Consider the following 15,718-nt stretch of genomic DNA (forward strand, 5'->3'; position numbering starts at 1 on the left):
AACTTAGGTCCATGATGTATTTTGAGTTAATTTTTTTATATGGTGTGATGTAAGGACTGAAACCTTCCCCGTCCTTTTTTTGGATATAGATATCCAGCTCTTCTAGCACCAATTTTTCCAGCACCATTTGTTGAGTGCCAATTTATCTTTATTTTGTTTTATTTTTTTGAGAGAGGGTATTGCTCTGGTGGAGTGCAGTGGCACAATCTCGGCTGGAATGCAGTGGCGTGATCTTGGCTCATTGCAGCTTCGACCTCCTAGGCTCAAACGATCCTCCAACCTTAGCCTCCTGAGTAGCTGGAATCACAGACACCGTGCCACCACACCTGGCTAATTTTTGTATTTTTTGTAGGGACAAGGTTTCACCAATTTATCTTTAAAGCTCGTTTTGCCATGTCTATTAATCAGGTAAAGCAAGGAACACAGCAGAACAGCTAAGAAGACAGCGTGAGCTATGAGCAGACAGGACAATGAAAGGAGGAAAAACTGTGGGGACTAATTTCTATAGCGAACAAATTATTTTTCAGTGGACGAATCTGGAGGCATTTGACCAATCACTTAGTCCACTGTTTCCTACGTCTGCATTTGGAAGCATCAGTGCAGACCTACTCCTAAGAAGAGATATCACTGAGGACCTTTACTTCCACCTCTCTTTGTTATGACTTTGGTTCATTCACAGAGCAGGCAGCTTCTGTGGTCTTGGTAGAACACTGACTAGCTGTGTTCCTATTTCCAAACAGCATTCTGCCCAGGCTTTCTCTATTTGGAGAAGTATTGACATGCATTATAATTGAGTACTAGTTAAAATACTTAGTTATGCTTGTTCTCACTGAAATTTGCTATTGGTAATGCAAGATAAAGGAGTTGTTGCAAAAACTGAAAGGTGACATTCACACTATCTCTCCAACAAGCTATCTCTCCAATGGCTTCTTTTCAATACAAAAAAGTCTCTGCTTAAATAACTATAATGAGAAACTGATCTTAGATAACTGCTTTCAAAAATGCTAATGCCAAATGCCCTATGCTTTTCACAACACAATTTCGTTAATTTAGGCCTCTACTAGAAACTTAAGACAAGATGGTTTATATATACACATGAGAGCCCATTTCCCCAATTTTTAAAAACATATGTCCTTTCCCTGTATCATAGTAAATCTTCCCACATCCTAAAACTTTTTAAACTTTTCTTCTCAAACTTTTACTCTTTTCTTAAGAAGGCAAATCCGTTTCCTAAAGTTATCTCTACACTGAATGGAATGGGTACACTGAACAGTACTCTCCTAGCAGGAAACGTGGCCTAGTCCTGGCACTGGGAAACAACAGTGGCCTCCTGCTCATCCAGTCTGCATCACTGCATGTTTGGAAGTCTAAAAAATGTCATAGACATTTCTTGGTACATTATCAGTAAACATTAGCAAATTAATAAATGTGAAATGTCCAGCAGATAATAAAGGTAACTACTCTATTTTTCTTTAATGCATATTTAAGCTTGGTATACTTGCAATCTTTTATCTGTGAATGATCTGCGTTAACCATGTTCATAATGTTAAAGGAAATAAATAAGTTCTCGATTGACAATTATTAACCTAAAAGTAGAGATCCAATAATCTCAAAGAATTTCACAAAGAAGAGATAATATCAGACATAGCTGGCATATTGGAAAGAGTATGGCTTGGGAGTTAAAACTATCCTGTACTTGAATCTGGGTTCTGCCATGGATAAATTATGAAACATGTCTGGCCTTCATGTTTCTTATCTGTAGAACAAAAGTTAAAATAAATCAAGTGCCAGCCAGGCGTGGTGGCTCACGTCTGTAATCCCAGCACTTTGGGAGGCTGAGGCGGGCGGATCACGAGGTCAGGAGATCGAGACCTTCCTGGCTAACAATGTGAAACCCTGTCTCTACCAAAAATACAAAAAAAAAAAAAAAAAAAAAAAAAAAAAATTAGGTGGGCGTGGTTGCAGGTGCCTGTAGTCCCAGCTACTCAAGGCTGAGGCAGGAGAATGATGTGAACCCGGGAAGTGGAACTTGCAGTAAGCCAAGATTGTGCCACTGCACTCCAGCCTGGGCAACAGAGCAAGACTCTGTCTCAAAAAAAAAAAAAAAAAAAATCAAGTGCCTTGCTTAATGCCTGACAGGTAAGAGGCACTTATTATCAGCACCCATACGAGAAATCTGTTCAATAGCATGATAAACAAAAGCATTGGTCCAACAACTATTGGCTACTTTGCTTGCCTGAGTGAAGGATTCATTCAGTTTGACTAGTTTGTACTTAATAGACTATATGCTAACAGCAATGAGATTACTGCACCTCTATAATTCATTAATTCATTCATTTACTCAGAAATATTTACTGAACAACTAGTATGTGCCAGGCAGGGTTCTGAGCTCTGGAGCTACAATGGGAATGATGTGCCTAAGAGATACTGATATACAGTGAGCTTGTAGAGTTGCATATGGAGAGCTGGTATCCTTACATTGATATTTATAGATAATATTCAAGTATGTAAGAATAATGTGGTGATGAAATACCAATTCTAAAAAGAAACAGAAATTTTCAGAAGTATATATTAGTAAAATATAAGTCATTCACATTAAAAATATAAATTGAAGAAATAAGTTATTGTTCAAGGGAACAGTATGAAATAACTGCATATATCTGAAAGTGCCAATTTAACAGATTGAGAAGTGAGAGACATTGGCAATAAGACTTATGCAAAACATGAAATTTTCTAAAAAAAAAAAAAGGGGGGGAGACCAGATTGCAGATTATCTAGATGATGCTTTTAAGCGTAGTATATTACATCAGCAACTTTCTAAAATAAAGTACATTAAAAGTAAAGTATTTCTTAGAGACAGAAAATATAGCTCTGAAATTCAAGAAAATGTGTGACTGACAGTCAAGTCCAAAAGAATAGTGACAAAAAAACGAGATGAGGGGAGGAGAACCCCATATTTTATGATTCTGCTTATATGAAATGTCTAGAACAGGCAAACCTATGGAGATATAAAGTAGATTTATGTTTGCCTTGGGCTAGCTGGGGGGGAATGGGGAAATCAGGAAAAATCGGAGAAGATGCTAAAAGGTATGGGATTCTCTATGAGGTGATAAAAATACTCTTAAATTGTGATGATTGCACAACTTTGTGAATGTACTAATACACATTTTTTTCACTTTAAATGATGAATGATTTGCATAGGATATGAATTATATTTCAATTAAGCTATTTAAAAAAAGAGGATTAAGGAATATGTGAATTCCCTCACAATGTGTGGACCTTATTTGAATTCTGATTCAAATAAATAAGCTGTAAAAACAAAATAAAATATATTTGTCAGACAGTTGGAAAAACTTGGGAGTGAATGAAACAGGGTTAAAAGTATATTTGGCGTCACTGGTTTTATTGATGTAATTCAACAGTACACTAGAGAGGCTGTTCTGTAAAGTGGTTTATTGTCATGTACTATAACCATGTTGGGATTAAAATCTCCTTAAATATGTGTAAAATGTACTAAAACTCATCAAATTCCCATATGTGAACATTCTATTTATACATTTCTCATTTGGACACTCAGATATCTGTAATATAGCTTAAAATAATGATGTTTTCTTTTGGGAGGCCCAGGTAGGAGGATTTTTTGATCCCTGGAGTTCAAGATTAGTGTGTACAACATAGTGAGATCCTATCTTACAAAAAAATTTTTTTTAAAAAAAATTAACTTGGCATGGTGGCATTTGCCTATAACCCCAGCTACTCAAGAGGCTGAGGTGGGAGGACTGCTTGAGCCCAGGAGTTTGAGGCTTTTGTGAGCTATGATTGCACCACTTCACTCCAGTCTGGGCAACAGAGTGAAACACTGTCTCCAAAACAAAACAAAAAAAGATGTTTTCTATTTCAGAATGTTTATACCCTAAGGTAGGTTTCACAATATAAACATCCCACATATAAATATGTTCTAAATAAACTTTTTGTTTTGAGTGTTTTTATAAGTAAAAAAGTGTTCAGATTTAGTCAGTAGACAAAACTAAGAAATAGGCATTTATTTTAAGCACTTTAGAGTACGTTATATTAGTCAACAGATGCTCATCAGATTGCCTTCTCCTAAGGGAGCAAACATAACTGAATTACCATTGCTTTATTAGTCCTCATGAAAGGAAAATCCACTCTACAATAAGGAATGCTGTCAAGACGACAGTAAAATGTTCTCCTTTTCACTTAAAATTTTAACCTTGTATTTATAGATGTTAAGTGGCAACTGGTAATATTATAGTAAAGAACAGGACAAAACAAAACTACGGAATATGTTAACTTACTGATGACTGCTCAAGCAAAAGCAAATCTCTCTTACCATCCTGTTGATCCGCACAAAGTCTTCAGGTTTTTTTGCCCAAGGGGGAAGATCAACATCATTTACCACTACTTCATCTTCTCTGACTCCAAGATTATATCCATTACTGTTGACAAACATCTCTGGTAGGTAGTAGAACTCTGGAATTAGTTCCTATCAGGAATAAAAATGAAGCATATTAAACAAACCACTTCATAAAAATCGGTTGAGTAAAACTATTAACTTATAACTTATTAACTATAAATGGAATAAAATAATTTCTTAAAACCAACAATTTTATGAATTTATTCTATTCTATTCTATTCTTCATTTAATTTTATTTAAAGATCTGAGAAGATAAAGCATTTCTTGTGAACAATTCACTTGAAAATTTATGTTTATTAACTATAAATGGAATAAAATAATTTCTTAAAACCAATATTTTATGAATTTATTCTATTCTATTCTATTCTTCATTTAATTTTATTTAAAGATCTGAGAAGATAAAGCATTTCTTGTGAACAATTCACTTGAAAATTTATGTTTATGATAGATGATATTTTAAAATGTTACCCATTTTCAATTTTATCCTCCCATAAATTAATGAAGAGAAATGAGTATTCAAATTAACAACAGTTCACAATAGCATTAGAAACCAAATATGTAAAGCTATATAAACAAGTCTATGTTGTGTAAAATCTTTGTCTGAAAATTAATGAACTACCCAAATTAGAAATTAATTGCCAGTATTTGTAATAGATCACATATTTTCTACTTTTCTTTTTATTCTATACTGACAATTACAATATGTGATTTTTATGAAGAGATTCATAGTTTTTTTGACTTGATAAAGTAAGTTATTTTTATATCAATCACTGAACACAATAAAAGAGATGATACACAATATGATAATCAGTTTTACATATTTAATGCATGCCATAGAAATGACAGTCCTCAATAAATTGGATGCAAAGACAACCTGTGTTACTTGTATGTAAGTGTAACATAAACAACTGGATTCAAGGTGAACTTGTGTGTGATATACAGTGTCTAATTTGAAGTTTATGTTACTTTCAATAAATCTGATATAGAAATGAACTGATTTTAATACCCTAAAAGTTTTTATTTGTTGCTGTTTTTTAAAAAGTAATTGTGAGAAAATTAAAACAAACTACTGTAGTTTTTATGTGTACCATCTTGATCACCTTTTTTCAAGTATCAAGACAAGGTTGTGAGGCGACACATTTATTTGTGTAATATGATCAACACTCATGGCACGACACCTGAAACTTAAATCTGTAGTCTTTTCTAGGGATGCATAGAAAAAAGTAAAACCACCACATACTGAGGTCTTCAAATAAACTGGATCCCTAACGTTCTAGAAAAAGCATACATAAAATCTTTCTCCTCACGAGTTCTCCCACTAAAACTAATATATCTGTTTCAAGTGGGTGTTCATTTTATTAATGCTCTGTGTGAAACTGATCATTGCTCTTAGGATGATCACTGTGAGCTGTAAGAAAAATATAAATGTTCATTTTCTCCAGCATTATGGGTGCATCGACAGGTCCATATAAATGATTTTTTCTGGATACATGGAGCTTTGCTTTTTAAGAATCACAGTTTTCTTCCATTTAAATAGAAATCTTTCTAAAATCCTTTACATATTTCTCTGACATTTACTTATGCATATAGTAAAGGTTTTTAGTACCAGAAACTGTGATGGGTACTCAGGAAACAAAAAATGAACAAGACATGGTCTTACTGTTAAGTAATTCATAGTCTGGCCTATGGGGCAGAGGTAGACCCAGATGGTTATAATACACAATAGCAGCTGTGGAAGAAGGGAGCAGGCAGGAAAGAGCAGGGGATTCTGGGCAAGTCAGGAGAGACTTCATTGGAGACGGGACATTGGAGTTGGAGCATGGCTAAGATGAAAACAGAAAGAGGGGGTGGGGCACCCTCTGGGAGTTCTATGGAGTGGTTGTGAGCACAAGAGGAGAACAGGGTATATTGTGGGTAGATCAAGACAAGGGAGAGATGAGATAGTGACAGGTATATGAGGCCAGATGATGAGAAAAGTTTTATGAAAGATAGGCTGTTTGGATTTTGTCTTACTGGTTTAGAAATTTTAAAAAAGAGTTTTTAACACAGTCAAATTTGTTTTATAGCAAGATACTGGGTGACAAAGTAAACGAGAGACTGGAAAATGGGGAGATGTGGTGTGTATGCATGTGTAGGGAGGAGAAAGAAAGAAGGACAACTGCTAAGTGTGGAGACAAAGGGGCCCTACTGTGGGACTTAATCAAAGAGGGGAAATCTGCACCAGAGCCAAAGAGAGGGAATTAGATGGTTCACACTAAAAGCCAAACGTGTATCAGCAATAAACTATGTACAAGACCTCAAGGTCACAACGAAAAAGGAAAAGAGAATTCTAGTGGAATTAATACAAATTAATATAATTTTTCAATGACTCCAATATTAACGGGGAAATGGAGAAGAGGCTGCAAGAAAAACCATATGGTAGAAAACACATGTTTATTTGCCAAAAATCATACAGTTGAATTGAGGGATAAGACAGGCTAAAGGGTGCTTCAGCAGTGACCGTTCTATCAGCAATGACTATCATGAGTTTGATTTCCAGGCGGGGAAAACATGACAGTGTTTATCAGTCACGGAAGGAGCAGTTTGGTATGATCGCTGACTGGAGAGTAGAAGTAAAGGATCATTGCTGTTCTCATGTATTGGCACCCAGTCAGAAATGTGTATTATTAATCTTAAGACTTCAATGTATTAACAAAATATATAGTTTCTTCTGCTCTTACTCTCACTGTTTGGGAAAACATGAGGAATTAGTAAAAGGTGCAGAGAAGGCAAAGACTGTTGCTATTTGCATATGACCTGGTCTTCATATAGACACAATAGCAATAACACCCTAAAGAGTCCAAAGTGGGAAGGAACGTAAGCTTGTGCAGCTGCTCGGTTGGGAGTGTGATTTATATGTACTAGACTCACATAAATCAGGTATTTCCCTTACTGCCTTTCATCAGTTAGTTGTGCTCATGTCCTATCTCTATAACGAGGCTACAGAAGCTTCCTTGAGGGCAGAGAGGAACGTATATATCTACATGCATATAGCAAAATATATTTAGTTTTATTTAAACAACTCAAACAGTCTTAATTTATCTTACACCATCTTGGCACTCTATAATGTTTTTCATATATTATTTCCCATTCTTTCCTGTATAAAATATGTGGTCATTATTAACTTACCACTACAATGCGATTTCACTGAAAGTCATTAAATTAGATTCACAAAGGCGCAAGAAACAGAGGATGTCATATTTATTAATGTGAATAAAATTTGGGAAAATGCAATTTTAGTGTGAATAAAATCTGGGCAAATGCAAAGTTCTGAGCCTATTTTGTGAGGTTTACATTTTGTTGGATCCTTCGTAGCTCTCGGTGCGATACTTTGCATGCAGCAGGTGCTCATTAAATATTAAACTATTACAGATACTGGATGAAGTTACTTTAATAAGACTAGAAATCTTCTGGGGAATATGCAGATGGTTGGAAAAATGCCTCAAGATGGGGAAAGAGTCAATGAAGGACTTTATTAAATAAAAGGAAAAGGATATCAACCCTGACATGGAATCTGCCTTTTAAGGGGAAACTTTTCTGTTTAAAAAATGTTACCTTGTTTATTTTCCAGTTATATTTAAAAGGCCCAGAAGTATAAAATAGCCCAATTTAAATACAGAAAAAGTTGATTTTAAATTTGCCATCAGAATTGTTCTCAAACTGCAGAAGTGGCAGAAGACTAATTTCATTTTCATTTAGGCACTAAGAGCTGGCCTCCACCAAAGAACAAGGCAGGCCTAGAAAGATCTGTCTTGATGGTTCTTTAGAAGGGCAGGAGGAAGAATACTCCAGTAAGAACATTCAAGGAGGCCCTAACTGGGGCTAGTCATAGAAAGAAGTAGTGTTACCAGGGCCTACAGGACAACCTCCTAAGTAAGGATTTTTTTTTTTTTTTTTTGGCTCCATTCTTATCAGGCCACCCAAAATGTGGTCATAAATTAGGGCATTAACTAAGAGGCTGATGTAAGATGTTAGAGGCTTGATGTTTGAAGGGACAAAGAAACTCTCCCAGATTTCTCATAATAGAAACAATCACTAAACAGACATGTTTTAAACACAGACAGAAACTCCTGAAGCACAGCTTATTTGCAGAGCCCCTGGAGGTTTCAAAACACCAGAGCTATCAGTGACTAAAGCTCTGAACCTGAAGTCCAGAGTTGTGGATAGTTTGGAGTTTTCTGAAGGGGATAGAAGAGGAAGCGAAATTACAAGAGGTCTAGGGAGAAGTAGCTGAAGCAGCAGAGGGGGGAATTTTTTTTTTTTTGGTCTCAGTGTTATTGTTTTACAATCTTGTTTCAAATAGCAATTTTTATTTAAAGTTAGTAGGTAAACACAAGACGTTAGTATAATTTATATTCACAATTCCATTATTGAAAAGACTTGTTGTTTTAAAAATATAAACCAAAGAATATGAGCGTTTCATCTCTGGGATTCAACTGGTTATGTGCAAGAAGATGACAATTACTACATTTGTGCTCCGAGGCCAGGAATCACCTTAAATGTTACCTGTGGTCATTCTGTTCTAAAACAACAGGTAACATTTATTTTGGTAACTTTCTATGTTTTGGCACTGTTCTAAGTGCTTTATATATATTTTCTTAATCTTCACAAAAAGTTTGTGAAGTAGGTATTCCCACTTTATAGACATGAACACTGAGGTAAAGATTGGGTGGATAATTTGCTAATGGCTGCACTGCAAATAGGTGGTAAAGCCAAAAATCAAACCCAGACACTTTAAATCCAGGTTTCCTGCTCTTACGTTCTGTATTCTGCCTTTTAAAGTAACAGTCCAGTCTTTTTTTTTCTTTAGGATGAAGTCCCACTCTGTCGCCCAGGCTGGAGTGCAATGGCATGATCTCAGCTCACTGCAATCCCACCTCCCGGGTTCAATCGATTCTTCCGTCTCAGCCTCCCGAGTAGCTGGGACTACAGGTGTGTGCCACCACACCAGGCTAATTTTTGTATTTTTAGTGGAGATGGGGTTTCATCATATTGGCCAGGCTGGTCTCGAGCTCTTTAATTCGTGATCTGCCTGCTTCGGCCTCCCAAAGTGCTGGGATTACAGGAGTGAGCCACTGTGCCCGGCCACAACCCAGTCATTCTATATGAGTTTACTCTGTTTTAATTTTCTGCAGAGCAATGATAATTTTCTCTATTTATTGCTGTATGCTTGCATGTCTCATCATAATAGAAATCCCAAGAAAGTAGGGACCTTGTCTATTTTGCTAAAACTGGTGCCTAACATATAATATGTATTCCGTAAATATTTGTGAAATTAAAAATGAATCAAGATTACTATATGTTTACCATATCCTAAATTTCAGGCATTGAAATGTTGATTAAAAACTTTGCAGGCCCTAGATTTCAAAGTGTGTTTCTTTCTTTTTTTTTTTTTGAGATGCAGTTTTGCTCTGTCACCCAGTCTGGAGTGCAGTGGTGCGATCTCGGCTCACTACAACCTCTGCCTCTCAGGTTCAAGCGATTCTCAAGCCTCAGCCTCCTGAGTAGCTGGGATTACAGGTGTGTGCCACCACAGCTGACTAATTTTTGTAGTTTTTAGTAGAGACAGGGTTTCGCCACGCTGGCCAGGCTGGTCTCAAACTCTTGATCTCAAGTGATCTGCCTACCTCTACCTTTCCAACTGCTGCGATGACAGGCATGAGCCACCATATCTGGCTCAAAGCGTATTTCTTAAAGAAGAGGAACCTCATGGCTACCAGTGAGTTGAAGATAAAGGGGGTAGCTGGGCAGGCAGCAGCACTGGGATTGTCATTTCTTCTACCAGGGACGGGCTACTTTATAGACATCTGAATCAAACAGGTCTGAGTTTAAATCCAGACTTCTTGCTAGTCTAGGCAGCTTTCGTAACCTTTTGACAGAAAGTTTCTTGATATGCAACATGGTGGTGATGTCAGCAATGAACTCTTAGGGTAGATGTCAGGATTAAATGAAATAATGTTTACAAAACAATATATTTCAAACTTTATATAAAATATACTCTAGAAGATATTTGGTCTCAATTGTTTTTAGGGGCACAGATCAAAAATATTACTTCTGAGTTTAGAGTTTACCCAGTACCAAAGTGCATCCTGTCATTCAGTTAAAAAGTTCTGTCACTTTGGATGTTTGTGTTTCAATGAATAGCTATGTAGACAGTTCAGATGATGCAAGTATTTTTAGCAAATATGAGGAAAAAAATAGCTTACAGCAGTCTGAGTTATGTGAGGCATGCAAAAATTCATCAGGTCCAGAGAGACGTGCGTGTGGGACTTCAGTCACTCACGCCACCTCCTCAACCCAAACCTGGGGAGCAACTGTCTCAAAAGGCATTTTGTTTCTGACCAGCCGCCTTACCCATTATCTTCATGTTCCTGAAATCGGTGATACAAAGAACAATGTATATCCAATGGCTTATCTTATTTTAATGCAAATTCTTGGTAAGCAATTTAGGACCTGCCTCTTCTTTTTTTCCTTAAAAACCCATTTATAATTGCTGCTAATCGGAGTGTTTATTCAGGGCTATTTGAACCTATGTTACAGGGTGACCATTCTCAAGCTTTGAGCTCAAACAAACTTTACACTTAATCATATTTTCTGAATATGGTTATTTAAAGTTGACATATATATGGACTAACATATATAACCTAAACTAATCAGATGTATTTTATACATTGCTTGCTCATGAGATTTTGGTTTATGTCTAGATGCACACTCAGACTGTAGAGAATGGTACAAACCAAACTAGTACTTAAAATATTTTAAAAATCGGTAACTCACAGAGCTTTCTCATCTTAACAGTCCTCCCATCCCACGAGCGAGCCCTTTGGCATCTCCACTTTACTCCTCCCATAAGGAGGTGGAGTCTATTTCCCCTCTCTCTGAATATGGCCTGGTTTGTTTCAACACACAGAATGTGACAAGGTGACACTGCAAGGCTTCTTAGGGCAGCCTAAGAGTTAAGAGGCCTGGCAGCTTTTGTTTTAGTCCTCTTAGAACCCAGTTGCCACATGCAATAGTGTGGCTCCCTTGCTAGAGAAACATATGATATAGACAGACATGCCCAGGCAGTTCCCGGCTGTTCCAGGCATCTCAGATGAGGCACAAGACATGTGAGCAAAGCCACTGTGGATTCTGCCGCCCAGTCAAGCTGCCCCACTGTCTCTGTGTGTCTTAGAGGTTAGCTGTCCTTTTTGAGCCTTAACTCTGATTGCATAATTGTCAATGAATAAATAGTTGTTTTAAGCCTATAGGTTTTGTGGTGATTTGTTACAAAGTAATAAATGACCACAACAGAAACTGAATACTCAAAGTGGAGTGTAAAGTAATAAAAAGAATTTAACACATGATTCTGGCTTGGGATGAGACAGCAGGCAGAAGTGGGAGGGGTGGTGAGGAGCCTGGTGGGGTCTGGAAGATCAGCAAGGAAGTTGTTATTGGAAGCAGTCCCTCTTAAGTAGTAGTGGAAAATTACCATTGTCTTCTGCAAAAATTTCAAAGACAGAAGAAGTACCTAATAAGCATATGCTTCTGACTAAGAAGATTTCCAGGCAGAATGCTGAAAGTGACCGGTGGTTTCATCTAATGCTGTAAGCTATGCAAGAGAGATAAGCTATGCGAGAGAGAGACGAACTCAGGAAGAAACTGTTCAGTGCTGAAGCGGTATTTCAAGAAATAGAAGGGCCTAGAACACTCTCTTCAGTTGGCAAAAGATTCTCAAAATAAGACATAGGTTCAAGATGAAGATCGATTCCAAGGTGCTACAAGTAAAATATGGCCATAGAATAAAGCTCAAATCAAAGGTGTGGCTGTAAAACCCTTTTATAAAAGTTAAAATTTCAGGTAGTGTTTTTCAGACTTGCTCAGCTACACAGAGTGATTCGCTAGAGAAAGGGATTCTTAGGGCATTATAAACAGTATCCTAATTCACAGCTTGAAAGAGAGAATCCTGTTCCAAAAGGATTTGTGAGTATTAGCTTTTTCTAATTTGATACACAGAAAGGCTACATAGTTTTAAAGCTGCTGTACCAACTTGGGCATATGAGGCTTTGGCCCTAACTTTCTCTGGTCAGGAGGCATGCAGCGAAAGATACTCAGCTGCAAACCATGGTTATTTCTTCTGGAAACAAAAGAATTATTCAGACGGCAAAGCCGATGTCCCACAGGAAGTAACCAAGAGCCATGGAAAATAATGAATTAGGGAGCCAAACCCAGATAACAGACCTCGGCCCTAACCCATGGACAGTCCCTGTCCCGGCAGTCTGGGTAATCGGCAACTTGTTCCTGGCTGGGTTTCAGAACTGCTATGAACCATTAACTGCTGTGTTCCTTCCACATTCTCCCCCTTTTGAATGGAGTATCTACTGAAGTTTAACTGTTCTGTCTTACCACCACATGTTGGGTGTACATGGGACAGATAATTTGTCCCTTTAGTTCCCAGGTCTCCAAATTAGGAATTGCTGTGCCTTATCTGTATGTGGAGCTTATATAGACATTGAGATACCAGGTTTTCAGTCTGATACAAACACTGGGGTGGGACTTAGGGGGAACAAGTTGAGTATATTTTACATGTAGGATGAATGTGAATTTTGACCAGAGAGAGAACTGTGGTAGATTGTCTCCGAAGAAGGGCACAGTAATCCTTCCACCCTCAGTGTCCTCTTGAAATGTGACTTTGATACTCATCTCATCAGGAAGTGGAGTCTGCGTCTACTCTCCCTTATTCTGGGCCGGCCCCATGACTTGCTTTGAGCAGTACAATGCTGTGGAAGTAACATGATGTGACTTCCAGGCCTAGGCATGAAGTGGCCTAGCAGCTCCCATTCTTAGAATCCTCTTGGATATGAAGCATCTTAAACAACTGGACAGACTCTGTGCTAGTACTGGCTTCCTCTTTACCTGCCTGAGTGTGAACTTAGGTGAGTTACTTGAAATTTGTGACCGTCCTTTACAAAATAGGGACAATGACTGCTACCTCATAGGACTGTTTCAAGGACTGTATCAAACAACCAACAAAAAACACGTTTGAAAACTATTCAGTATTATTTTAAAAGATGGGTTTATTTTTAAAATGTGTAAGTGTACTCCTACAGAGGCACATTAGACACTAGATTGCCTACTTAAGATAACTGCTGTTCTGCTGACTCTCTTCCCATTGATAAATTTCTATTAATCAGCTTCTTTTTAAGGAAAAAGTCCAAGTAGTTTAAAATTTCCTGAATGAAAAACAGTGCAGGAAAACACCAAATATTACTAAAGAAATGGCAAAATGAACATTATAGCAGGCGTTTTGTGTCCATAAATGTGATTTCTACTTCATTTTAGCAGTTACACTAAAACTCCATGGTATAGTTAATAGTATTATATACATTCTGTCAAAAAATAAGAACATATCCTCAAATGCAATTTCTAATTTATAGGCTTATGACAAGTTCAAGCTGCTGAGAAATTGGACCTGAAAGTATGTCTTAAAATGATAGAAGACCACTATTAACACTATCATAATTGTATACCTACTGCATCAAATCTGACATTTCAGCTTAATATATTTTGTTGAGAGAGCATACCATTTTATGGCTTCCTAGTGAAATCAAATCCGATCCAGACGTTTTCACTTTTCTAATATAATTCATTGCAAGGTTTTAAAGCTGCCATCTCTTTTCTTCCTTTTTTTTTCAAAAGACTGATGCCCTGGCATTCATTAATTCCACAAGAGCTCATAATGGGTCAATGAGTCAGTGGCGAGCACCTCCATTAACTGTATTAATTTACACTATGTCACCTTAATGACATTTTGTCACAGCTACCTTTTCTGACATCTACATAGCTATTCAAAAAGTAATATAACAACTTTTGAAGGCATTAAGGAAAATTAGTGTAAGAATTTCAGTAAGTTCAATGTCATTGTTACCAAGATTAGGCTAGAGGAAAGAAATTCAAAAAATAATAATAAATAAAAACTAACTGATCTGACTCAACTCCAGAGACCTCTCTCCTGAAAGGTCACTTCAGCAGCACTCCTTCTTCCCAGCTTGCGTTCATTAGCACAGGAAGAGACTGACATTAATAGAGACAGACAGAATAAAACCATCTACTGCATCCTAGTTCTCTCCTATATGATTAACTGACTAAGTTAGTAGACATTGCAGAGATACTTGTCTTCTCTGGAAGTGGAAACACACTTCCTTAAAAAATATATCAAATGCTGTGTTTTAACAGCCTAGAAATAAGAAATAAAAACTTAGGTTTTAACACATAAGTAGCAAAACAATTACTACTCTTAGCAACATATTTTTATCTGATACATCGGGTTTAATCATGAATTCAGAAGATTTTCAAGTTAGCACTAGTTATTACCCAAAAATCTTATCTTCTCTTTAACACTCTGGTCATGAGGACCCCAAATTCTGATGCTATAAAGGAGAATATAAATATATTTGACTGGACACACACATACATACACACACACGCGCACACACACATGCACACGCACTCACACACATTAAACGAACCATAACAAAGCTAAGATGACTGAGAAACCCTACTTGCAATGGAACCTTCTGCAACTTCAAAGATCTTTTTCAAATCAGTAAGAGAAAGACATGTGACCCAACTGAAAAATGAGCAAAAGACAGGAGTCAGTGTACAGGTCAATAAGTACATGAAAAATGCTCAACTTCACTAAAAAAAAATGCAAACTAAAACAAAGGTAACTTAGGTTTTCACTTGCTAGACTCACAGAAGCTCCATTGTTTAATACAATAGTGATGATGGGTGTAGGGGGTATGGGGAAGGAGGTACCCTTGCACACTGCTGTAAGGGAGTGAATTTTCATCCTTGAGGATGATGGTTTGCCAGTATTTTAAAAAATAAAAAACATATGTTGTCTTTGAGCCATCAGTCCCATTAACAAGAATTAGTCTTTAGGTATACAGAAGGAGTCCATCAGGATGTCTGTGCAAAGATGTTCACGACAGCCTTGTGTTTCATAGTAACAATCGGGGAGAAAGATTCTCCATCAGCCAGAGATCACATATATAAATTATTGTATATATGTAGCATGCTGCCTTTAGAAAGAAAGGGGAAGTCTGCATGGCAAGATATCTAAGATGTATTAACATATAATACGAAAGGTTCACGAGTGCTGGTAAGAGAGCTGAAAATGAGAGCAATCTGTGTAATGCCAACCTGGGGAAATGGGCTTCTTATGAACTAATTAAGTCTTTGGGGAAAAAAAAAAAAAGCTGC

General features: G+C 37.0%; 1 protein-coding gene across 3 annotated transcripts in view; it reads right to left on the reverse strand.

Annotated features, from left to right (window-relative positions):
• The window catches only part of NBEA (neurobeachin), a 763,072-nt gene that overhangs the window by 76,748 nt on the left and 670,606 nt on the right, over positions 1 to 15,718 (reverse strand). For all 3 annotated transcript variants that reach the window (XM_011943032.1, XM_011943033.1, XM_011943034.1), the window contains one exon: positions 4,352 to 4,504. In XM_011943032.1, coding sequence (XP_011798422.1) covers positions 4,352 to 4,504 — 153 coding nt within the window. The remainder of the gene's footprint in view (positions 1 to 4,351; positions 4,505 to 15,718) is intronic.

Source organism: Colobus angolensis, unplaced genomic scaffold (genome assembly GCF_000951035.1).
Source record: "Colobus angolensis palliatus isolate OR3802 unplaced genomic scaffold, Cang.pa_1.0 Scaffold214, whole genome shotgun sequence".
Lineage (NCBI taxonomy): Eukaryota > Metazoa > Chordata > Mammalia > Primates > Cercopithecidae > Colobus > Colobus angolensis.